Genomic DNA, 26,738 nt, shown 5'->3' on the forward strand with positions numbered 1-26,738 from the left:
AAGGAAGGGTAAGGAAGTGGCCCCAGACCCAGCCTCTCGTGAGCAGAGGCAGTGCCCAAGCAGGTAAGCAGAATCAGAGGTCTTGACAGCTAGAGATTAACAACATGCTCCCTCTCAGAATAAAAGACCATTCTTCTCCCAAGCTGTGGTGAGAGAGTATCAGGACTCCAGTTACCATCTAACAGGCATTACGGGAGATGAAGGAGCTCTAAAGATGTGGGAAGCTCTAAATACAGCTTGAGCAGGTCAGATCGCTTCTGAATGAGAGCAAGTCAGAAGTCCTGGTTAGCTCTGCTGGTGACTTGGTATGATGTTAGACTGGACGAATGAAAACACATTGTTCAGATGGTACTTATGGAAAGAACATAATGAAAATCTTCACATTTTGATAGTTTTTGTAGGTTTTCGTTCCTTGGGTATCAATGTGCCCTCAGAGCAGTGAGTGACTAGATACTGCTGTAGCACAGCACATAAGTAATAACAATGAAATTTGTTTTATTTTGGAGTTGGTGGAAAGCCAGTGTCCTTCTAGGGTATAAATACAGTAGAAGAGAGTTTTGTGTTTGCACTTCAAAACAAAAGTTCTTTATCCTTACAATATACAATTAAAGATAAAATAGATTCCTTTTCGCTCTCCCTGGTGCAGAGTTTTAGAATCTGGTTCTGGTTGCTTGTGCATTGCTGCTATCGTATGATTTTTATACAGTGCTGGAACTGGATAGATGTACATAATGAAACTTTAAAACTGTGTCAAGTTTTGGAAATGTTCACCTGTGGTTTTTTTTTAAATAACAAAAAAAGAGAAGCCAACCTAGAGAGAGTTTTAAAAATAGGCCAGGTCCTCCTGGAATTCAATTACAGATGCCTGCCAGCTGCTTCCCCTGCCTGGGACCCGTATTTCTAGCTTCTCTGTTTCTCTGGATGTTTCTTGCAGGGGAACAGCCCATGTGTCATGGCTGATGAACAGACAGATTGGAGAGAGAGGTGCTGGGGTATGGACTCCCCTGCCATCCCTCCATCCCACCTGCTGCTTGGGCTGTCCTTTCATAGTCACGATTTGAGCTGTGTGATTGTTGTACAATGTGGATACCGGCTGTGCGGCTACTGCTGGGACTAGCACTTTATTCTCGTGCTATGTGCAATGACTTTTTGAAAGGCTTTTTATTTAGGCCCTGTAGCAGTGCATCTTACAAAAAACATTATAAGAATCCCATCTTCTTGGATCTGTATTCTGGCTGAGTTCACAGCACACATTACATCCCCCATTTGCTAAAACACTGAAGTGCAGACCCTGAGCAAAACTGCAGGCTTCATTTCCCCTGAAAATGTATGCAGATTGTAATATATTTGCCCATAAATGCATATGCTGGATTCTCCCATAGTATGGACCCTGCCCTCAAGGAATTGTTCCCAAACTTGTAGTGCAGGGTCAGAAAATCAAAACAAAATTCTGTGCTCGCTTATTAAATTACATGTACTGTCTTTTGTCGTGTATCATCCTTTTCTGGTCTGGTCACAGATGATTCAGCTGTCCGGTTCCAGGAGAACATTTTCCAGCAGTGTCGTTTGGATGTAATCCTCTTTCTGGTATTGTCCTGTTTTACCCCCATAGGCTTTCTGAGCATGTGTGCCCATCTGTGTGTGGCAGTGGCAGGAGCTTTCCATCCAGTCTAGCTGTCTGCAGGATCTCACTGGTTCTGTGCTGCCTTGCTCTCTTGGGTATCGTTTTACTCTTTGATTGGGAAGAATATGGTTTGAGGGTTTGTGGCAGAAATTCATTTACTAATTCATAGGGGAGGGAGGTGGGGGAGGGGAGGAGAGGGAAGGGAAATAATTCTTTGGTACAGAACAACAATCCTCCAAGGACATAGTTACAGCATTTCTTGTTAAAGTACAACGTGTTTGTTTTCAAATTGTGTAGAAAATGCAGTGATTCTGTGGCTTAGGCTATTGCATACTTAAGACACAGCTATGATGCAGGGGCAGATACAGCTGTTCTGAGCTGAGCAGTTCCCTTCTTGACGTCTGGTCCCACTGATTTTAGGAGAAAATACTTACTCATGGGTCTTCACATAATATGACATGGCTGCCTGACAGCTGGAGACATCAAGTTGAATGCTGTATTTGATTTGAGATTTCTCAGTGATGTTTAATTTTGATGCAGGGATCCCAGCAGAACTGCATTTAATTAAGAACCTGATCCATTGCTCTTAGATTTAACTGTGGGGTGTGCCTGTTTAACAGTGTGCAGTGCTGTCCTGCATTAGGGATCCCTAGGCTAGCTCCAAATTAACTCATTAACTAATTTCTATAGCAGTATTGTGCAGCTTCCTTTTCTGGTGCTGTCTTGATTTGTGTTCTCTGAGATTTCTTCTCTCCGTAGTGTTGCATGGTTGCATCCACAGGCTCTCATGAACCGAGTTCAGATTTGGTGTTAAAATCAAGCAGTTGTTTCCTGTTTGGTATGTAGATTTTTTTTCTTTGTAAGATTTTAAGTCAGGTTAAAGATCAATGCTTCCAAATTTTATTTTTAAAGGAGCCAAATACCTGTGTGATAAACGTGATGAAGGTGATCTCTGAGAAGCAGAAGTGCACATTGCAAATCACTGGAGCTGACAGATTTTCAAAGGGCTGTGGCTGGTTGTGTAAGCCACTAGCTTGGATGGTTTGATGTAATGCTGTTTCCAGACAGCGTGGGGATTGCATGTGCCAGTGCTCTGTGTTGCCAGACAGAAACCACAGCAATAATTACCACCTACAGCAAAGGCTAGCAGCTTTTAAATGAGGAGTGGGATTCTTTCTCTAGGAAAACACCAAGGAGTTTATGTCTTGCTGTAAATCTACCTAATCTCTTCATTAGAAGGGCAAGGAATAGCAGCAAACCTCAACCAACATTGCACACAATGAAATATTTTTAAAATACTCTCCTTGATGTTTAACTGTAGCACAGGCAGAGTCCAGAAAAATCAGATGGTGCTTCTTACAACTCTTACAGTGTTAGCAATGGTTTTGGATGTGCAGCATAGCTTCTGTTACATGTGAGGCTTTTAACGTGCATTTTCAGTACCTCATTTCCCTTTATTTGGATGCTAAGATTAATATAATTATAGCTCTAGCCACCTGCAGGCTTTTTTTGGATGGTTGTTTACTTAGAATACCCAGGAACATTGTTAGAGGGGAAAATACCAAGTTAATTTTTTATATATAATCGTTTACTTACTTTTCTTACCTGTTTTACTAATTCGTCTCATTAGTATATTAAGAATCAAATTGACTTATTGAGGTTGCTTGTGTGTGGATTTGGAGGGGGTTTGTGTCCTTTGTGGAGTGCAGACACGCAAACTTGGGATTCGATTGTTTTGCTGTGCTGATAGGAGCAACAGATCAGAGAAATGTAAGGTAGGCTTCCTTTGCGCCTGATCCAAATCCCATTAAAGCCAGTGAAAAGATTTCTAATGGTATTAGAGCCATGACGGGATCGCTCCAGCCATACGGTCCTCGCACCCTTGCTGCTAGCATTGCTTGCTGAGTGTTCACTGTGTCAAGATCCCCCTCCTTTGTGTTAACTGAGCAGCATAAAAGGATCAGGCATAACAAGCAGGAAGTTTTCCACCCTGGCCCACCAGGCAACTGGTCTTTACTGGTTTAGAGGTTTCTCTGTCATTGCACCTGCTCCTCGGTGTTAGAAAACTGAGGTAGTTGTAGTACAAAGGTTGATGGAGAGAGCTTAGATCAAAACTAAGGATTATTTTTTGCCAATAACTCTTAACTGCGTGGGGACCTAAGCACCCACACTGCTCTCAAATAAGCTAAGTGGGCCCTTGGCACTGTGTTACTTTCAAATCTGCCTACTTCATTTGCAGATAGAATCAGTTACTTTGGCATTTATGTGATCTATATTATTCGTTCTTGTAATTATGGGCACAAAGAAAGAGTGTTATTAAAATAGTGGTCTCTTGTGGCACAGATCTAGGGCAGTAGTCATTTGGATTAAGAGAGTTTAGGTTTTGCTTGTGCCCCTTTTGCATTTGTACATTGTGTGCCGCGAAGGCTGAAAGTTCTGTGCTAGCAAAAACTTGGGGTGCCTTCAGCGCAAAATTTTTTACAGTGTCTAGAAACTCACCCACTGGCAAAAACATGTGACAAAACATTGAAGGAGTCCACTTTCCTCTGTTAGATAGGTCTGCAGAGAAGTTGGAGGAATACATGTTATTTGATTATGAAACATGCACATCTGTATTCAACTGAATCTTACAAGCAGAAAGCACCTGACAGGCACACCTAGCTGCAACTGAGATCAGCTCCAACTTCTCTGCTTACTTCTTAGCTTGTAAATAGCAGCTCTTCCAGCATGCTTTATGAAAGGGTTTGGCCATTACAGCTTTGCAATAAATACATCTGTAATCTTGTTGTAAAAGCATCTTAATTAGTGATATGAGCCAGCTATGAGCACTACATTTGATCCATTTGAGCTCATAGTTGTAGAATAGTTTATATTACCATAAATCTCCTTGAGATTGATTTTTTCATCCCCTGAAATGTAACACTAGCCTCATCTGCACCTGAACTTCTTTTGTGTATAATTTGATACCAAAAGCAGGAGAAAGTGTCTCAAGTGATTTCCTGTGAACCTTTGCTCTAGGTGAAGGAAGACACAGATGCATTCACTGTTTGAAAAATAGTTGACTGGTGGATCAATAGATCAGATAGTTTGGTGGACAGGGGTCCTTTGCCACTATTAGACACAGTGGTATGAAGCAGATTTTCTGTTAAGAGCGACTGTCTGCCAGGTGGAGTGGTACTTAGGCCAAGAGATGGGCTTGCAGTTGTGAAGCCATACTTGTCCAGCTAAGAAATCTGTGGCATTTATCTGTCAACTACTGAAGGCACATTTAGCATCTACTCACAATGACCCAGTGATCTTTGAAGGATGTAGGAATACAGTGAATACATGTGAAATGGCTGTCCTTTAACGTAGTGAGCATGCGTCGTACCATAAACCCTGTGGTAGATATTTACAGAGTTAACTTAATGCTGTTAAATGCAAACTTTAAAGGGAAAGCTTTTTGTAATCAATAGTAGAGTTATTTTTAACTCTGGCTGCATCTCCTTCTGCCTCTGTTGTGTTGGCTCAAGTCTGGAGTCCTAATTTAGGTAAAACTTTAGGCAGGAGGACAATATTGCGAGACAAGCTGCCTACCTGCAAGTCTCATTATCATCAGTGTGAGCCGAGGACCACAACATCTTTCAGGAGGGGACTGTAAATAAATGTGTGCAAGATCTGGCTTTTTCCTCTCGATCCTGCTTTTGTCTTTTACTTTATGGCACTAGATTTATATTCATATGTCAAGAAACAGATCATGATGGTTATCTCCCTATTCATTGTTATTTTGCAGTGTTTTTATGAGGCCAGTAGCCTAATGCTGCAAAGTTGTTTGTAATGTTAAGCTTTTACACCTAAAGCAGTGAGGTATCCATGGTAACTGTCTTGCCTGTACACGGTACCCCAGGCTGCCTTTTCACACAGGTCAGAGCACGCACATTCCCAGATACTGACTCAATTTAGTCTGCCTTAAACATCAGGTATTTTAAAAAGACACTGGCTCTAACTTTTTTTTTTTTTTCTTTATAGAATTTCATATTTAATTAGCCATTTGAGCTTCTGTATTCTGCTCGTGAAAAGCAATACAAAAGCTTTTCCCACTGTAAATACATCTGTTGCCCAGACCTATTCAAATTAAATGTAAGTCTTGTGCTGAAAATATTAAGGGCTTGGCAGCAATGAAATTCCAAATTAAAGTTTCTACTTTAGCACTGAAGAATCATCCTAATGTGAAGTTTACCATAGCACGATTTCATCTAAGTCCTCTGTTAGATACTCAGTATAAACAGTTTCCTTTGATTTCTCTTTAGTTGAGGGTACTCCAGGGCTAGACTCCAAAGATTATCCTCCTTCCTTCCCCATCTTCTTGTTGATTTGCGGAATGCATGTTCACTGAAGATTGGTTTCTGTTCTAATCTATAATGATTTTTTTGCTGTTGTCTGAGGTACTTGCCTGCATATAACCAAAGCTTGAAAAGAATTCTCTGCAAAACTGAGTGCTGTGCTTGGAACTTTTCTCACCTGTCAGTCTACCTCCATCTTAAGCTTGTCCTGTCCTTTTTTGGACATATTTTTGCTTCGTCTTGGTTTGTTCTGTCAGTTCCAGTGCTTTTGCTATGTGGAATCATCTGATGTGTTTCTTTTGAGTGTTCAGGTTAGTGATTTGAGTGTGGAGGAGGAGGAATGGGCTCAACTTTTAACCAGATGCTTCTTTCCTAAATGCTTGCTTGCCCTTTTCCAGTCTCCTTCAGAACTGTTTTACCAAACAAGGAGGCATGATTACCAGAGTTACTGAGGGGGAGAAGCTACAAATCAAGTGTCACATGTATTGTAATGTGTCATTGCTACAGCCAGGGGACAGGGAGGAAAAAGGGAAATTCAGAGGGGACAAGAATTAAGAAAAAAAGATGGAAGACAGCAAAGGAGGAGAGACAAAATCCAGATCCTTTCCCGATCTTCTACATCATCCCTTCTGCACTACATAAATCTATCAAGCTTTTGGCCGAGCCTCAGCAGCTCTGGGTGCCACAGCTAGAATACTAATACTTGTTTCTACGTATAGTGAATTTTAGGCCAGAGAAGGACATTAAGTATGTAGGCAGAGACGTCTGTGTGACACTTACTCCTCAGCAGTCAAAAAGTCATTTCATCATCAAGTGGACTCACAGGGAGACAGAAAGGCTCTTAATATGTATAGGAAACCAATTTATGTAACAAAGTCATTGCAAAGTTGTAATTAATCAAAGGACCTAAATAATGGTGACATTCTGGGCAGTCTTATTTAGGGCTAAATGAGGGATCTGGTGTTCATAGGCTGTCATCAGAACTGAGAAGTCTGATGCTGTGGCTGTCTCTGCCATGCATTCTTTAGTGTCTTAGAGGATGAGGTATTTGGATTTTGTTAGTACAAGAACAGAAAAGTCATCTGTGGGTTGCAGAAGGACAAGTTTGGAGAGTTACCTGACCGAGCAAGGGACCGTGTGTACCCAGGTTAACACCAGCAGAATGTCTTGCTGAAGAAGGGAGCCTAGAGCTTCTCTCTAAGAAGCTTCCTTTTGTTTAAAAGCTACTGTTTCTACCTGCCATAATTTTTATATAAACCAGTAGTATTTTCCTAAGCAAAGATGAAGACAGATAGATGAAATGCAGACCTTTTTCATCTTAGGATTTTGGTGATGCATTCGTTCTATTGTTACGGCAATCCTGCTTTTTGCCTGTTGAATATAGGGTTCCAGATGATGTTTTGGGTCACTGTAGTGCTCCACTCTGGGTGTCCCCCTCATCAGAGATTTCATAAAAGCAATGTTTCTCTCAAATCTACATGGCACTGCACAGATTTTTGGATCCAGTACAAATAGACTTGGTACACTTCATTTTCTCTTTCAAACACATGCGGATTGCCAAAGAGGATCAGACCAGGGGATTAAGAGTGCTGTCTCTTTGTGTGGCCATCACCAGATACTTCAGAAGGTCTAAGAATCCCCCACTGCAGGCAGAGTTGAAGTTTTCTATTCTTCCTGAAGTCTTGGGATAATCCTTAACAGTAAGATCATAAATCTGTGGCCCCTAAAGCATGAGATTTTGTCTTCTTTCCCATAGTTGTTTTTTTAACATTTGCTATTGTAACTGGTTTTTCTTGTTGTCTATATAAATTCCCAAATCCTCTTAGAGTCTTGGTGAATTCTTGGCCTTGGTGACTACCCAGTGTATTGAGTTCTGCCATCCAATTATGTGTGGGTTAAAAGTATTTCTTTATCACTTTTTCATTGACCATCTTTACATTCCACTGAAGGCCTTTTCTTGGGTGGGAAGGGAAACGGGAATTCCTGACCTCCCCATCTGCTGACCATTCATACTTTTCTGTAATGTTGTCAGATCTTTTATCTCTTTTCCAAGACGAGCAATCTCAACCTTTAATACCACAGTATTTCTACACCTTTGTGTGCTTTCAGCACTTCTCTGAGACTTCTAGGAGATGGCAATCTGTAGTAAACATGGAACTTCAGATGAAACTCTGCCATTGATCTAACTTAGGGCACCAACTTTGTCTGTACTATTTTCCGCCCTATGCAACCTTTTAAAAAGCTTTTCATGGAGATATGCTAACTAAGTGCAGCTGCATTCAGAATAGAGGATTTTACTAATAGTCAGAATAGCTTGAGCTGTGAATTACGGAGCCCCTAAGACTGTTGGTGGGTTTTATTTTGTATTCATTCAAAGCACCGACTGGCTGACATGCATATAGTCTGGTTCTTAGTTGTTGGAACTGTAAAGTTCATCTTTGTTTTCATAATACCATGGAGCCCTAATGTTTCATAATGCCACGGAGCCCTAACGTTGGGATGTTGCGTGGCATTTCTCATAGAGATGTCATTAGTGGGGATATCAGTACTCTTGAAATACAGTAGAAAAAATGGCAGCCAGTTACAGGACCGTCCAGAGCAGGTTTTCTGCAGGCTTGCCATCAGTCTGTGCTGTACTTAACAGCTCTAAAGAAGTGTATGACATTGTATTTCCATAGCTACATGCTGTGCATGTAGGAACATTTTAGTGATAATATATTTCTCCTTGGAAGCAATAGAAATTTAGGCATTATAATGGCAACAGTTTTATAATAAATGTATCCTAAAATATATTATGATGAAACAGCTACTGCACATGCGTAGCAGTCTTATCCGTGACATAAATAACTCAGCAATTTTAGCAAATATTAACTATAAAGGGGCAATTTAATATTATGGGTGAGCAGCTTGCATGTTAAATTTTGTATAAACATGAATCTGTCTTTAGTGGTGGGAATTGAGACAGCCTCATGAAAATGTGTCTTCGTCTCCCCCTTGTCTCTACCTTTGAATAGCTGATTTAATTTCAAGCAAATTTTGGTCATTCTTTCAACCGGTTCTAGAGTGGCTTCAATTTGTTTCGGTTTTTAGTGTGTTTTTTCCTGTTCAACCTAGAAGAGAACTTTTTCCTGATCTTACGAAGCTTAGCACATTGCTGCTGAAATAAGACAACAGCTAAGAAGCTATTGAGCTCTGGCATGACAGCTAATATACTGCTGAAAGTTATTAAAAACAAAATTTTACTGTCTTAACAATGTTTCAGTTTCATTCAGCAACTTTATCTAATAGAAACAGTTTATGAAACTTCTGCTGCAGTGTTATGCAAAGTCAGAATTGTTTCCATGGCACTCTTCAAAGAGTGTTAATAGGTTTATTTGTTTGAGCTGATGAAATCTTAGACTCCAAGAGTAGAAAGCTGATATTGGCCTCTAATTTAAAAGGGAAGATTGAGAACTGCTTTGAAAACAGAGGTTTTTCCAAGTCAAAGTTGTCTTCAAAAATCAGAATGTCTGTCATCGTTTGGAAGAGACGCTCTGTTATAAAAACTTCAGATATGCCAGGAAAGACCACCTCCAACACCTAGTCACTGCAGTTTTGTGAATCAGTAGGTAAAAGCCAGGATATACCCTGAATGAGCCTGGATAGATGCTTAGCCTGGTCACTTATTATTGGCATTAATGGGAGTTGAGGTAGCTTGGCCTAACCTAGGGCCTGAACCAAGACCTCCCTCCTGGGGAATAAACCTGCCAAATGCCTTTTTTCCAGCCTCATGAGGAATTCAGGGCTCAGGTTATCCTAGAGCCCAGCTCCCACATGGCAGCACAGCCTTTGCCAGCACAGAAGCAGAGTCAGATCTTCAATAACATTCTTTTAGTTGTAAGATTACCCATTTCTCATACTTTATCAAGGGATCCTTTCCTTCTAGTGTGGCCTTACCTTGTAATCCTGGATTGCCCATTAATTCTTAGTTACTTCTTGGGCTCCGTTGCTGGCAGTGGATGTGCTGATTTGCTGTTTAAGGAAGAGAAGATGCAGCACTTAGCAATGATAGATTGCAAAAATGGTAGAGTTTTCAGTTCTTGGTGAAGTAAGTAGTGGGGTCAGCAGAACTGCTGCCTTATACTTCTGGAGGGCCAACTTTGGCCTGTTTAGGAAACTGGTCAACAGAGTCCCTTGAGAGGCTGTCCTGAAGGGCCCAGGGGTCCGGGAAGGCTGGATATTCTTCAAGATTGGAGTCTTAAAGGTGCCAAGGTGCGTGCCATCCTCGTGCTGAAAGAGAAGCCAGCGGAGAAGAAGACCAACCTGGCTGAATGGAGAGCTGTGGCTGGAACTCAAAAAAAGGAGAGTTTACCGCCTTTGGAAGAGGGAGCAGACAACTCTGGAGGACTATAAGGATGTCTCAAGGTTATGTAGGGAGAAGATTAGAAAAGTAAAAGCCCAGCTAGAACTCAGGCTGGCCAGTGCTATAAAAGATGACAAAAAACATTTTTACATATACATTAAAAACAAAAGGAGGGCCAAGGATGATCTGCATCCTTTATTGGATGTGGGGGGAACATTGCCACAAAGGGTGAGGGAAAGGCTGAGGCATTTAATGCCGTCTTTGCCTCAGTCTTTAATAGCAAGACCAGCTTCCCTCTGGGTACTCACCCCCCTGAGCTGGAAGAATGGGATGAGGAGGAGCAGAATTGGTTGCTCATGGCTTGGACGGGCGTATTCTATGCTGGGTAAAAACCTGGCTGGACAGCCGAACCTGAAGAGTGGTGGTGAACGGAGTTACCTCCAGCTGGCAGCTGGTCACAAGTGGTGTTCCCCAGGGCTCAGTGTTGGGGCCAGCCCTATGTAATATCTTTATCGATGACAAAGGGATCAAGTGCACCCTCAGTAAGTTTGCAGGTGACATTGAGTTGGGGGAGTGTTGATCTGCTTGAGGGTAGGAAGATTGTGCAGAGGGATCTGGACAGGCTGGATTGATGGGCTGAGGACAGTTGTATGAGGCTCAACGAGGAGAAGTGCCGGGTCCTGCACTTGGGTCACAACAACCCCACACAATGCTACAGGCTTGGGGAAGAGTGGCTGGGAAGCTGCCTGACAGAAAAGGACCTGGGGGTGCTGGCTGACAGCCGTCTGAACATAATCCAGCAGTGTGCCCAGGTGGCCAAGAAGCCACCAGCATTCTGGCTTGTGTCAGAAACAGCATGGCCAGCAGGGTGAGGGGAGTGATTGTCCCCCTGTACTCAGCCATAGTGAGGCTGCACCTCGAATACCGTGTTCAGTTTTGGGCCCCTCACTTCAAGAGGGACATAGAGGTGCCAGAGCATGTCCAGAGAAAGGCAGTGAAGCTGGTGAAGGGTCTGGAGAATAGTAAGTTTTGTGAGGAGCAGCTGAGGGAATCAGTTGTTTAACTTTAGAGAGGAGGCGGCTTGGGGGGATCTTACTGCTCTATAACTACCTGAAAGGAGGTTGTAGACAGGTAGGTGTTGGTCTCTTCTCCCAGATAACAAGTGATAGAACAAGAGGAAACATCTTCAAGACATCTTCAAGTTGTGCCAGGGGAGGTTTAGACTGGACATTAGGAAGAATTTCTTCACTGAAAGGGTGGCCAAGCATTGGAACAGGCTGCCTGGGGAGGTGGTGAAATCACCATCCCTGGAGGTATTTAAAAGACGTGTAGATGTGGTGCTTAGGGACATGGTTTAGTGGTGGACTTGGCAGTGCTGGGTTAATGGTTGGACTTGATGATCTTAAAGGTTTTTTTCCAACCTATATGATTCCATGATAGCCAAGTGTCAGCAGCTACATCCTTGCAAGTCAGTAGCAAGGATCTGAGCTTCTCTTAGCACAGAGCATCAACAAGTATGCTGGAGAAATTTGCTTAATATTTACTTGATATTTACTACCTCTGACAATCAAAGTCATGAGTCAGGCTCCTGAAAATGATGAAACTGCTTTGGTTTAATTTCTTAATGATCAAAACCCCAACAAGATATTTAGGGTTTTTTTTGTTTGTTTGTTTTTCTGCCCTTCTGGCTCTGGCCACACAGATTTCACATTTCCAAGTACTATTCCTGGGACCAGGAACGCTAGAAATTATGTGAGGGGTGCACGTTTGTGTTTTGGATTATTTTTTTTTTTAATGTGAACTGGAATTTTCATACAAGCACGTAACTCTAGGTGCTGAACTTAAAGTGCCAGCTATCATGAAAAGGATAATACAATCGGGAGAGCTGGCATTAATGGGAGAGCTGGCATTAATGGAAAATTCCCAATTAAGCTTACTGGAAAATTATTCAAACTACTACCTTTTAAAATGTGGGAACATAAATTACAAATACTTTCAAATTATCCCTGTCAAAATGGGTAGCTAATAAAGACTTATGTGCTAAATTTGTAGTGTTGTCTAACTTTACTCTTCTGTTAGTCTGAAATGCCTCCTAATTTCGTAGATATAGTGAAAACAGTACAGTTTTACTCCAGCTGGCATTTGTTCTCCTCTGCTTAGAAATGGAGGAAGTTGCTTTGTTTTCTTTGCCATGCTGTGCAGCATAGACCGGAGGGAGAATCTGCTTCTCGCTGCAGTTAGCACTTAGGACATCTCATGCTGTATCTTGACCCCATCCAGGCCATCCTTTCAAGCTGACGTGCATTCATTTTCCAGCAAGGTAGATGCTAAGACTATATTCCTATATACCATTGATAACACTAGCAGTTTAAATATTGCTGCTGCTCTGAACTGCCGCAAGGTTGGCTTCCTTTAGCCACTCGCGCTTCGCTGCATGGGTAGGAGCTGCTTAAACATGTTTTAGCATGTTTTCCTTTGCAGTATCCACAGTCTGTGCCAGACTGTAGGAGTGTGAACTCACTTGGCCCAGCTTTGTATGTTGGCTTGTCACAAATTTAAAGTAAATTCAGGTCTATCCTTTTAAGTTCTTTAAGGCCTGATTTTGTACAGTCTTTAAGCACGTAGAAAGGCAAGTATACTTGAAGGTAGACAACAACACACACACACACAAACATTTGTTTTTCTCCTTAATGCCTGAAGTCCAAGAAATTGAGAGCATCCCTGAGAAGAAAGACTTGGGGGTCCTGGTGGATGAGAAGATCAACATGGACTAACAATGTGTGGTTGCAGCCCAGAAAGCCAACCGAATCCTGGGCTGCATCACAAGAAGCATGGCCAGCTGGCCAAGGGAGGTGGTTCTCCCCCTCTACTCCACTCTGGTGAGACCCCACCTGCAGTGCTGCATTATGCTCTGGGCCCTCAACATGAGAAGGACATGGACCTGTTGGAGCGTGTCCACAGGAGGGCCATGAAGATGACCAGAGGGCTGGAGCACCCCTCTGGTGAAGACAGGCTGAGAGAGTCCGGGTTGTTCAGCCTGGAGAAGGCTCCAGGGAGACCTTATAGCAGCCTTCCAGTGCCTGAAGGGGACCTGCAGAAAAGCTGCAGAGGGACTTTTTACAAGGGTATGTAGGGATAGGACAAGGGGTAATGGCTTTAAGCTGAAAGAGGGTAGATTTAGATTAGGTATAAGGTAGAAATTCTTTACTGTGAGGGCGATGAGGAACTGGAACAGGTTGCCCAGAGAAGCTGTGGATGCCCCGTCCCTGCAAGTGTTCAAGGCCAGGCTGGATGGGGCTCTGAGCAACCTGGTTTAGTGGAAGGTGTCTGTGTCCATGGCAGTGGGGTTGGAACTAGATGATCTTTAAGGTCCCTTCCAACCCAAACCATTCCATTATTGTATGATTCTATAAATCAGCAATAATGTGGTGTCTGATTTCCTCTAAGATTGCAAGGGGTGTTCCTCAGAAGCATCAGGTGTGCTGGTCATTCTCTCAGGCTAGTTCTCAGGGCGCTGTAGATGGGGTTGCAGATCATTGTCAAAAGCACATCTGTAAATCATGGGAGGACAGAATCTGGCAGTTACGCGTACTGGATGTAGTAGCATTCAGGCAGAAATGAGTGGCATTAGAGGAAAAATAGTTTTGATGAGGTCTCAGGATTGTTTTGAGACAAGGCACATTTCCCGTGATTATTTTGCAAGGTAATAAATGCTGAGAAATAGTTTCTTTTAATGATGCTATCTTTTTTTTTTTAATAATATAGACATACAGGGTAGTTCTAGCTGAGCAATTAGTATTTACTGGGAGTATGGCTATATAATGGAGAAGATGGCACAGGTCACAGCTTAATGACATTTCCACAGTAAAAACCCAAACCATGAAGTACTCATTTGGTATTAATACAACCCAAAACTCATGTCAAATCCACTGAAAAATTTCCAGAGGCCCGGTAACCTGGATTGCAAAATAATCCTGATAACCTGATTTGGAAAATGCATAGGTTTCTTTAGACGTAAGCAGTGACATGAGTACCTGGAATGCCTTAGAACAAATTCTGAATTTCTGAAATGTCTTCATCAATATTTACTAACAGACAAAGGATGAAGTCGTGAAATCATTGGAGCTGGTGGTGGGTAAAAATGAGCAGGTGAAAACTGAAATATAGAAGTGGCTCCTCAGCCACTTTGCAAATCCTGAGCCACCAAGTGATGATCCTAGCATATCTCATGCAAAATAGGACAGGCAGTACATCTGCAGTGCATACCTTACCTAGTAAATCGGGTATCAGTAATGCTTTGGCTTTGAAGTTCAACGTAATAGCAACACAGCGAAACAGAATAATGTAATGAAAATACTGTTTGGCCACTTCTATTATTTTTCCCTAAGCTACCTGTTTCAAATTGCTCTTAAAACGTCAAAGCACAGTAGCACTCATAAGTATGCATCTGGAAATTAAGTGTCTGTTTTAGTAAATATTCACGTTAGGACACTTAGAGGTAAATTGTTCTTGTAGAGCATGAGGAGTTCCACACAGAAATCCTGTAACAAATAATAGGATTTGTGTGCATAACTCCCTTTGCGTTGCTTTGAAAGTTTACCCCCTGCAGCGTAAGAGTTGGATAATTTTAGTTGTTGAAAATTATGCTTTTCAGTTCTGGTCTTTTTCTACAGTATGTTGCTGATGGTGCAGTCATAAATGCTTCTGAACAATCGTGATCAAATCTTACATTGTTTTCTTTCAGTGGTGAAGAACTTGGGTTATTGAGCATCTCAATGCTTTACCTTGTGCTAGAGAAAGTTGCAAAGGAAGGATTAATTACACAGGTGCAAACATGATCTGTTTTATAAGTGCACAATTTATGACTACTGATGGAAACAACGTAACCAAATGAGCAACAGGAGAAGTGACAGATATTAACAATAATACTTGCCCACAACAAAGACCTGTTCTATATATGCACCTGTATAAATACATATATAGATCTTACATTTGGATCAAAAAAAAAAAATGGACATTTGATAGCTAGTAATATTTTATGTGCCAGTGGTAAAATTTTTCTAATATGCAAAATCAAACTGTATTTTAAAACTGTCTGCTTCTCAGTCTAAGTCAGAATGCCCCAATGCTGAGGTTTTCACTAATCCAAACAGGTTTTCTTTCCTGATGCATCATAGTGGAGACTTTTAGAGATACTGCTAAAAAAACCACAACCCACCTTTCTTTTAATAAGACACTTTCCTGAGTTTCTTCAGGGTGCAAAATTGGACAGTTACGAGGCAAAAACTGGTTTTCTTGCAACGTGTCCAGTATTCTTTTCACTATCTCTATTGAAAATAGAATGGCAATAGCATATATTTTGCAGTATTTTGCTACTTAAGCTTCCAGCTTTCTATGGAACCTGGAACTGCAAAGGAAAGAAGAATTAAAAGACTGCCAAAAAATTAACTGCTTTTAAAACCAGTGTAGTTTGAGTTTAGAGAAGGGTTGTTTGTGGTCCTTCATTTTATCTGAACCTGTTAATGAACCTCTGCACTAGGTTACAGCCTCAGGTTTGTCAGTTAGCATTTGTGATGTAGGCAATTTGTATTAAGACACGTGGGATTAATACCAGATTTGTGTAGGATTGAACAATGGCACATTTGAAATGTGGGGTGTCTGCCTAATGAGAGACAGCTGAGAGGTGTGGGTGGCCAGTTCTGCTCTCCTAGGAGAACTGTGTCATGAAGTCTGGTGCATATTTTGGGTTTTTTTCTTTCTAGAGTTGTATAAAAACTTTTGCCAGGCAAAGTACATGTCTGCTTCTTCTCCTCCTGAAGTTGCTAGCAAATTTCCTATTGATTTTAGGGGAAGCAGAGCTGGACACCAGCTGGACCCAACATCATGTTTAAAAGTGCTTTCTCCCTGGGGTGAGTGAACATCCCAGTGTGCAAATAACTGCTGTTGGATGCCATATTTTATTGGTAAAAATATATCCATTTCAACTATCAGTTGGCTATGAAAACATCTTGTTGCAAAAAGATCAAAACCAGGAAAAAGCTCACTCTATAAAAACAAACAACCAACAACCAACACCCTAAAACAACCAGCCTCCCTCAGCTTGCGAGCAGAAGACAGAAATTTTCCGCTTTGTGGACACAGTGGGAATCAAGACTCTGGGACTCTATTCCTAGTCTAGTGCTTGTGCAACACTGCATATGGTAGCTGTATGCCTCAGTTGATCTATTTTGGAGATGAGAAAATGTCTGTACCATCTTACATTTTGAGGCTGAATCATAATTTAAAGGGTTAGAAAACTTCCATACATGGTATCTTCACAGAAGCCACTTGCACAAAACTACTTCTCCTGCCGTGTTTTGATTCCAGGGGCAATAAGGAAACAAAATAGTTTGAAAATAGGTGAAAAACAACAAAAAAAGTCATCCTAAGGCAGACACTCAGACCAAGCAGAATAGAAATTTCATTTATAAATGATGAGAAGAAATGTGTAGAAGTAGGTGTATTTTTAACCGCCTTCATAGAAAGCCAGGCTTCTAGCCTCATCTATATTTACTACAGGAAAAGGTGGCATGATGTCTTCGTAGATTATGTGAGATGACATGTTTCTGACACCCAGCTTGTTCTCCTAATGTAGACCACAAGATCTTCAAATAGTTTCTGTCTGAGAAGCCACGTAGTTATGATTTAGTAACTGCCAGCAACAGAGACTATCACACCTCTTCTTAAGCTGTTCCAATAGCTAAATGCCATTACTGTTATATAAAACAAAAAAAAAAATCATAACCCACAAACTGAGTAACACAACTGCCTTTACCTCTTTTCTAGCTGAATTTCTCTGTCTTCAGCTTCTCACTAGTGTGTCTTATACCTTTATCTTCTAGACTGGAGTCATCCATTATCAGATTTCTCATGTAGATAGTCAGGAACAGAGTTCATGTAGTTCGTGTTTAGACTGATAAGCTCAGTAGATGGGAAGCCTTGAATTTCTGATGAGACAGCATCTTTTACTCTCTAATCACTCTTGTGGAGCTTCTCCAAACCTAATCCAATTTGTCAGCATTCTTGAATTGTGGACACCAACTTGTGATGCAGTATTCCTATGATAATGTGCCCCTGCATGTGGAGAAGTAAGATAGTGTCCTACCTAATAGAATCCTACAATAGATCTGTTATCCTTTCCAGAATTGTGTGGGTTTGGGAGTTACCATTCCACTGATTTTTCACTTGAGACCTTCCATTCTTCCCCAGAGTCATGGCCTCCTAGAACAGAGCCCTCCATTTTCTGGTGTTCTGCTTTTTATTATTATTACATCTATAACTGGACATAATGAGGCTTATATTGTTTGCTTCTAGTCAGTTTAATAAATGATGCCTAGGTTGTTATTTGTGACTTGACCTCACCCCCTTTTCTACTTGTGCGCTTTTAAAGTGCTATTAATAATTATTTTCTGTGTCCTTCTATTTCACGGGAAAAAAATCAGGCAGACAATAAATACTGTATGAGGTTGCCCGTTAGAAGCCCATGCACTCATTTATGATTTCTTGCTTTAAATGGCATGTTGAATTCTGTCAGTGATGTAGCAGTTAAACCATTTGATGACTGTCCTTGTGGTGTTACTTAATCAAGAGTTTTCCCTGACAGGATTGTGTCACGCCACCGGTTTTAACAAACTACCAGAATGGTATTTTCATTATTAGCATAGTCAGAAGATAATCTTCAGAAGTTTGAGGTCTGTTTTTCTTAAACGCATATTGAAGCAATTATTACAACACATTACAACTGCTATTGGTTTATAGTAGCTTCCTTTAATTTTGTGTTAATGGAGCTCAAAATCAGCTCTTCCTTTCTTTTTCCCAGAATTGTTACCAAACTCACTGCAGTGGGTTTGGTATCAGTAAGAGGTATAAAAAGTACTCCCATGTACTTGATTAAGAGTATCATTTCACATTAGATTTCTCCCAGAGAGTTCTCTGGGATTTTATATCTGTTCCAAACTTCCTGAAAACCTGCATGAGTAGACCAGAGATCCCAGCCAGCTTGTCTTTTAGACTTGGTTGCAAGTTATTCACATCTGAAGATTTAACCTAATTTGCATGCATCCTCCTGGACTAATACTAAAATATACTCAATACATTATCCACTATATCATAGAGATATTGGTTGACCGTGGCTGCCTTTTCTGTGTTATCACTGATAATCTGAGCATTTCATTATTTTAACATAGAGTGAAAACGGAAGAGATCACCACATCATCTCATTCAGCCTTCTGAACATCATAAATATCACTGCAATTCCTTAAGAAGTGTTCAAGGATATGTAAGATAGGACAAATAATTTTGGGGAGTGTTACACATTGGGCTTGTCCTGATATAAGTAACCATGACAAGCCTTACGTACCTCTCTCAGCCATTGTTTACCCACACGGAACACCCCACCCTTATGCGGAACCAGCCTTTTGCAGGCTTGGAGAAGGAAAGTGAATAATAAACCATTGTATTAAATCATTTAAATCAAGTTTAAAGACCAACTAGTATAATGAAATACGGACTGAGAAAACGTAATTTGTTTGTGTCTACATGCTCCTATTGGAATAATTTTTTCCCTATTGGAAACTTTTGTCTGTCAATCCCTAGCTATTTAAAACTGCAACAACAATAACCAGTTGTTGCTTTCTTGTGTCCTCAGTCTTTATCCTAGCCTTTGTTAGAGACAATGCAGTGGTATTCACGGGCAACAATAAGACTGTTATGTTTCATTGTGTTTTTTTCAAAGCTATACAATGTTCTAGCCATTATAGAAGGATTGCAGTCAGCTGAGTGATGTTTACATGCCACTTCCATACCCTAATAAGAGGTATAAAAGAAAGCGTATTGTAGCCAGCAAGGGAGAGATTCAGCTTGGAAGGCTGGGACTTCTGCCATGTGTAGAAACCTAGTCAGGGAGGATAGCACTGTGCCGCCTAGCGTGCTTTTATTTTTGGCCTCTGCTTCAGTAACATGAGTGTCAGTAATAGTTGCTGCAGACTGGCTTATTCATGCTACTGCTGTGATCGTTTGCTTTTCGGCAGTATTAATTCTGTGGCTGTACTATGTTAGGAAACCATTTACAAGGACATCAATGGCATGGCTGTCTCACTTGCCCTGGCAGCAGTTTGTCTCATCCATATGATGGGGCTGTTCTTGAAAATGTGTTTTGCCATTCCCATAAAAGCGTACCCAGACGCCTACACTAGTGGGATCAGCACTTCTTCTGGAAGCAGGGTCTTTCTGGCATTTTCTAGCTTGGTGCCTCACACAGTTACACGCTGGAGGTGACTGGTGTTTCTGATACATTGCATGAGCATTTGCGCATTTCTCAACTCCAGTTCATACGGCTGGGCTCTTCTGCTCTGTGCAACGGCAGCTAATTTCACAAGACTCAGGGAAGTCATATGGCTGCTAAGGGTCATCACAAAGGGGAGGAAGATCCTGAGCTTACAGTTACGTGAGCTGAGCCTGAGGGCACATTTTTGGCGCAACTGTGAGCCAAAGCAGAGGTTCCACCACTTTCCTACTTTTCAAACACAATGTCCTGGACTTTTAACACCTTGGCTACTTAGAACTCTTAAGTGTTCTTCCTGGGAGATTAAGAGAAGGAGTTAAAACAGAGCAGGAATCCTAATCATTAAGACTTGCTCTTTGCGACAAGAAGTGAAGTCTGTGCCTTAGTTTGGATAGGGGTAGAGCAGGTTTCCCCTTTCTGTAGCCAGCTGGAGAAGCATCTTCATATCACTGCCTCTCCTGGTGACTTTGAAGGTAATGAGGCAGGAAGATCTGAGCTGTGCTAACACTTACTTGCTGCCAGCCGATAAGACCCAAGCACTAAACCATTCAGTTAGTTCATTAGTCAAGTGCTATTTCATGATCTTAAACATTCTTCCTGATAAAATAAAGGCTGTTTTGATTGAACAACAAAGCTTGTGACCACGGGTATTGTTCTTAACTATATATAGATGGATTTTGCTGTTTCTTCCCGTGACTGCACTGTGACTGTTTATATAATTTACCACGGTGCTCTGTTAGTCATCAACAGGCTGCATAGATTGCTGGTTGAGGATGTTGCCTCAGGCTGAGTGTTAATCAAGTGGTATGGCAAATGCCAGCCTTTCTGATTAAAAGATCTTGTCTCAACGCAGTGCCCATTCTGGATGAGGTCCTAGTCTGGAGTTAGGAAGGGTTTCTGCTCTATGATCCTATTTGTGTGATACGATTTTACGATTCTGTGCTATATATGCCTGAGAGAGTTTGAAAAAGGACTTTATCCTGGTTCTTAGTACATCTTTATCAATTCTGGTGGGGACTTTTTTCTCTTCAATAGTATGTATGTCTTCTTCAGGAGATGAGGAAAATGAGGTTCACTTCCCTCTAAGACACCGGAGTTGCTCGCAGCTAGAGACAGGATGTTGAGAAGGAAGAGCTGGTGCCCTTCGCCGTCTCAAAATCTGTTATGAGCTTGGTTAGTGTACCTTGTCCATGCATGCAGGGTTAAACCCCATCACAAACTAGGCTGAAGAGGAATCTGTCTCTGTGTGTGATCCTCAGAGACTTCTGGTTCTTTGTCTTCCTGTGTAGTCTAGAGCACACTGGCTTAAGCTCACCTGGAAAATCTACCTAATAAATTCCCTGGCACCACAGATGTGTAGGTGATGCTTTTTATTTTTCTTGCAGGTATTGTATTTATAGCTTTTGATATTTTACTGTAGGCCTTGTCCTTTTCTTGGCTGTTTGAGGGAACTCTGTATAGACTATTACCAAATTAAAACATCAAAATGGAAGAAAGGATGGTAGTTCTGTGTTGCCAGGCTACACATACCGAGTACTGCGTTCTGGCACTTGTTTGAGGTGGACAAGCCCATTGGCTTTGAGGTCCATGAAGCGGAGAAGCCCCACTGTGGCATGTGGTTACTCTTGGAAATAATGCTAAATTAACCATGGGAGCATGGGTAGTGCTGCTTGAGGTGTGTCTGGGTCTTGCTTCCCCACTGCTTGCTGTCTGTGGTGGCCACAGAGATGTTTCAATTGAAAAGTTGACTGCTGCACTAACGAGCAGGCGCTGGTGAGCTGGTAAGTACTGAGAATGCTTGTGATGCACATATTTATAAGAACCATTTTTCATTAAAACCAGTAGGTGAGTAAAAGTAAGGGAGAAGTTATCCCATTTTACTGGCAAGCTGTTGAAATGAACAATTTTACCCCTTCTGTGGTAATCATCAGAGACCTTGCCATACTCTTTTCTTTATAAAATCTTAGGTTACGCATTCACCTTTAGTTGTGCCACCTCCTGCCTCTGTAAAGCTAAGTATTGACTGCAGGTGTTCCCAAGAGACTGAAGACAAAATAAAAATGCCAAGTAATTGCTCCTCCCGACTCTTAATTCAACATGTCTTATGTTGCAGAACATAAGCAAAATGAAAGGGAAGATCTTCAGAGAGCTGCATGCAAATTTTGACTGGTTGTGGTTTTGGAAGTAAAGGAGCAAGGAGATACAGAGAATGTGTTTTAAGCTGTTCTATCAAATGTCATATCACTGTTTTAATATTTCATGTGATGTGGCTTCTTTCAGGTGATCAGCTGGATTATCTGAGATCAGAGAAAAGGGAGTGATACTACTTAGCTTCAGAAAATAGGAAGAAAGTGCTGCCATGGTGGGGTAGGGCACAGACACACTGACTGCACAGCATTGACTCTGTAAAATTTATTTCAATATACACATCTTACAGATAGCCAATAAGAATTATTGAGGTGGAGTTAGTTTATTTACAATCAATAAGTTTAAAATAAACTTGAAAGAAAGTTTATACAACAGTATTCTAGAATTCTTCCCATGAGATTTGTTGGGTAAGACCATTAGATGTTTGGTTTTTGGACAACTTTACTATTTGTATGCTTACTAATTATAATGCAAAGACCTAATAAATTATGTATCTATGTTAAACAGCTTGCTTTTCAAACAAAGGAAATTGGCCAGAAGTCTTAATTTCTTCTATTTTTATCTTTCTTTTAAAGGGCAACACTTTAAGGAAAATACTGCTATATCGCTACTTTAAAGGAGAATATGGAAGTGGTATGACTGGGCCTCTGTCTGCCAGCTACAGCAAAACTGCACAAGTGGGAGGTAAATCAACACAGATCATTTAAAGAGAACAAAATTAGCAGCACCATTTTTCTAATAGGCACATTGGAAGTGCTCCAGGGATTCAGCTGGTAAATAAATCAAACTCATTTTCTAACCAGTGAGAGGGGAGGTAGTATCAGACTTTTCCTATTTTTAAGTTGCATGCACTTGTCTCAGATGGCTGGTGTGCATTTGGTGGTACCAAAGTAGGGACTTTCCCCATGCCCCCCAACCAGTCATTCAATGTGTGTCCAACTGGTAACACCATTTTAATTTGCTGGTAAATTCACATCCAGAAATTCAGCAAAGCACAAAACATGTGAACAAAGATGTTGCTGTTTCTGGAAATTAAATATTTTTTTTTAAATTCCAGATCCTTTATTGATACATGAAAAAAATAAGATGCAAGGAAAAGCTTCTCACAAAGATCCTGGTTAGGCAGTGGGACAGATTTCCCCAGGGGGCTGTAGAATGTGTGAGTTGTAGTTAGAACTTTACCAGACAGACTCTGATGAACCTGCTGTTAACTACCACAAGCAGAAAGTTTCAGTAGATGATCTGTGTAGGTCCCTTATAACCTAACTTTTTGTATGATCCTGTTACAGAAGCCATGGGAAATTACTGTAGAGTGATTTCTAAGAAAACCCAAAATAGTGTATGTCATAGGAAATGAGACAGAAGCTAGATACAGAGCCAGGTCATTGCATTTTCAGCCTATATTAAAGGCATGCCCAGATTTGTGGACATTTCCAAATATTACCCAGCTGATCCTCCTTGACTATTTCAGTGTAGACACTGGAAATGTTTACAGTCTTAATATCCTGGACACCAAATTTTGCTCCCTAACACACAGGAGAGTAAAGATTTACTGGTTTTTTAGTTCTGTCTCTAAAAAGTTTGTGTGTGTATATATATGTGTGTGTGTGTATGGCTTCATCAGGAACAAAGTCTGAACCACTTTAACTGGTTTAATCAAAGCAGTACTGAGTGATTAAAGTAGTACTATATTTTTTCTAATTAAGTAGATGCAGTTACATCTATATAAACATAAGTATAGCAGGAAAGATGATAATCTGTGATAATAAAAGATGGTTGATTTAATGAACTATATGATTTAACAAAATTCCTTAAAACCACACCTTTAATTTGGATTAATTCACGTTTCTGTTCCTAAAGAAAGTCATTGTGATGTTAATGGTCTAGGAGTTCTATTGGCAAAAGCATTTAGCTTGAAAGACTTAGCCGTAACCGGAGTGAATTCACCAGGACACAATCTTTGTATAGATTAGGCCTGAGATTGAAAAGCAGATTTAAAAGTGGTCTCAGAGCACTGAACATACACATAGTTCAGCATATGCAGGAGTAGACTTAAAAAAGGGGGTTTGTGGACTAGTCAGTGTAATTTCCAACTTCTTTATTATCTCAATGTCAAGACAGAACAATGGTTTGGGGTTTTGTTTTATTTCTTACTCTCAGAACCCAACATTGCCATTTCACACAAAAATCTTGTTGGTATCAAGGGAAATTTTGCTTGAAACAGAAGTTTTAAATTAAATTTATTCCTATTGCTACTGTGTGTATGAGACAAATTATTATTACTAATAAATTCATTTTTATATACATAAGTGAACCAAAAATGAAAGGTATTTGTTTGTCTAATTTGCAGGTGGATTTTCAGGACAAGACTCAGATAAGTCTGGGGTAACCATGTTTGATATTCAGTGCCTTCTGGATAAAGAAGGTGCATCAGAACTAGTCATAGATGTTATAGTAAACACCAAAAATGACAGAATTTTCTCAGAAGGCATTTTGCTTGGTATTGCGTTGCTTGAAGGTGGAAATACACAAACACAGGTATTTATTTCATTTGCTTGTTCACATATTGATTTTCAAATGCATGTAGTCTGGAGACAAAAAGAGCCTTTTTGCTGTGAGTTCTGTGAAACATGTATCACTCTAATATGTATATCTATAATACAAATGTAAATATGCCCTGTTACTTATCTCATAGTGTGTACTTTTCAATAGAAGAAAACATTTTTCAACTGTCCCTTTCTGTATAGCACAGTGCTTCTTTTAATGGGGCCGTTGCCATATAAGCATTGTCTCCAGTCTCTTAATTGTAATTAAAATTTACAATACTTTCGAGTTTATAATAACAATAAAATTAAGTTATTTTCTGGAAATGTTTAGGGACATTTATCAGAATCTCTAAAGAGAGAAAATTGGGAATTTGAGAAGACAAATATCCCAGTCCATAGAAAATAACTGCTTTAAACTACATATTCTCATTTTTGTGAATGGTATCCGTCTCACCCAACTTTAGTCAAGTAAGGTGGTTGTTTATTCTTACTCTATGATCCACGGTTATCATAAGAGAGGAGAGATGGTGTGAATCACTCCCTGCATTTCCCTATACTTCATCATTGCCTGTGAAGGGAGCATAAATAACCAACTTACACCTCATTGCAGGACTATACAAGTTAAATGAGAGGAATCCTATCCTGTAAAAAAGATAACACAGTCTGTGACCCTTAGAGAGCATCCAGAAAACATTAATGCAGTGAAATTTTGTTGCGGCTGTCTAAAAGTAATTGTTAGGGGCTGTAAAAAGCTTTTACTTTAAGACAGAGTTTGTAAACTGTTGAAAGTGGTACTCAGTTTGCTTGACAGTAATAGTAAGGGACTGGACTTAATAACCTAAAATATTAATTCCAATTCTGTGTGAAGCATAAAAAAATGTATATAGTCTAAACTATAACAGTACTCATTAGATGCTTCATGCTTCCTCTTGTTGTTACATAATAACAATTACTTTTCACTATTATTTGTAGATGGAATATTATAACTCTGGAATGCCTGGAGAAATGGAGAGTGTCACAAAGTAATTTAACTTTAAGTGTAATATTGTGACATTTTAAAGGTTGCAAATAGCAGTGTTCACCATTTTATCCAAATTCAAAAATGTTATCATCAATCTTTGTTACCAGCCTTGTATATCACTTTGTGAAAGAACTGGCCAGGCAGTGGCCAACATTTGTTCTGTGTAAGTGAAGTAATTATTCATCATTTGTTTCACAAAAAATAGTGTATTTTTGGATTTCCTCTTCCTTAGAAGACTGATACCTAAAGAATATATTTTTTGCAGTATTCAACTTACCAGCAACTGAAGGAGCAAAAAAAGTCAGAAAAATTCTTTAAAGTCCTCTATGACCGCATGAAAGCTGCTCAGCAGGAGATACGATCGACAGTGACAGTGAACACTATTGATTTGGGGAGCAAAAAGAAAGATGATGATAGTGACCTAACCATCTCTGTTCCCAAAAAGAGAGGTAAGGAGGCACCCATGTAAAAGAGGCGAGAAGTGCATTATATTCAAACTGCATGTACTGCACCACTGATACTATGTTAAGTTGATCAATAAGCTTTACTATTAATCATTGCTATTAATCATTTGCATCTTTTGACTGTTTTCCTCTATAGGCCATCTTTTAAGCCAGTTACAAGGAATTAGCTTTGTCGAAATTAGTGAAGCTATGCCAGTTTACACCAGTAGAAGATATAGAACCATATTTTTAGAGAAGCAGTAGTAGAGGCTGCTGCTAATAGGAATATTTCACAAGAGCAAGCACAGGAACTGATTTCCCACCCTGTGGTCCTTCTATTGTTCTCATCATTTATTGTATATGGGAGAGAAATAGTAGGGCTTTTTGTTTTAATGTTCTGTTTCACTCTGGTTTGTGGTTTATTTGGAACATGCTATCCCTGCATGAATGTTGCTTTGATACTCTCTGTAAGTTGCCTAGAGGTCTTCGAAAAATTAGGCACCAACAAAGAAAAAGTTGCATTCATTATTATTGTTTTCTTATTGTTTAATTAAATGAGGAGAAAGAGTTTAAAAATGAGGGAAAATTATCTTCTTTTCAGTAAAGGACTCAACCCTGCATCTGAAAGAGGGTATGAAAGGACAGTTAACCGAAGCATCTTCTGCAACATCCAAGGCTTACTCAGTGTATAGAAGAGAAATGGACCCAGAAATAGATCTTATGGGTTCAGGGGCAGATGCTGCAAATGCAGAAGAGAAGTCCGCAGAAGAAGCAATCATGAGCCCTGCCATTGCAATCATGCAGCCAATACTGAGATTTCTTCAGCTGCTGTGCGAGAACCACAACCGAGAGCTCCAGGTAAAGTCTTTTTGCTGAGCTCCAAAAGAAGTATTACAGGAGCTGGAACTTCATAAGAAAAACATGCCTGTGTCTGCCTCCTGTTACAGGGTAGGGGTGTCTAAAATGTTCT

At 40.4% G+C, this 26,738-nt stretch overlaps 1 protein-coding gene across 7 annotated transcripts in view; it reads left to right on the forward strand.

Annotated features, from left to right (window-relative positions):
- ITPR2 (inositol 1,4,5-trisphosphate receptor type 2) overlaps positions 1-26,738 on the forward strand; it is a 268,891-nt gene that overhangs the window by 164,924 nt on the left and 77,229 nt on the right. For all 7 annotated transcript variants that reach the window (XM_040594004.1, XM_040594005.1, XM_040594006.1 and 4 more), the window contains 4 exons: positions 22,334-22,442; positions 24,109-24,296; positions 25,591-25,774; positions 26,370-26,626. In XM_040594004.1, coding sequence (XP_040449938.1) covers positions 22,334-22,442; positions 24,109-24,296; positions 25,591-25,774; positions 26,370-26,626 — 738 coding nt within the window. The remainder of the gene's footprint in view (positions 1-22,333; positions 22,443-24,108; positions 24,297-25,590; positions 25,775-26,369; positions 26,627-26,738) is intronic.

This window comes from Falco naumanni, chromosome 5 (genome assembly GCF_017639655.2).
Source record: "Falco naumanni isolate bFalNau1 chromosome 5, bFalNau1.pat, whole genome shotgun sequence".
Taxonomy (NCBI): domain Eukaryota; kingdom Metazoa; phylum Chordata; class Aves; order Falconiformes; family Falconidae; genus Falco; species Falco naumanni.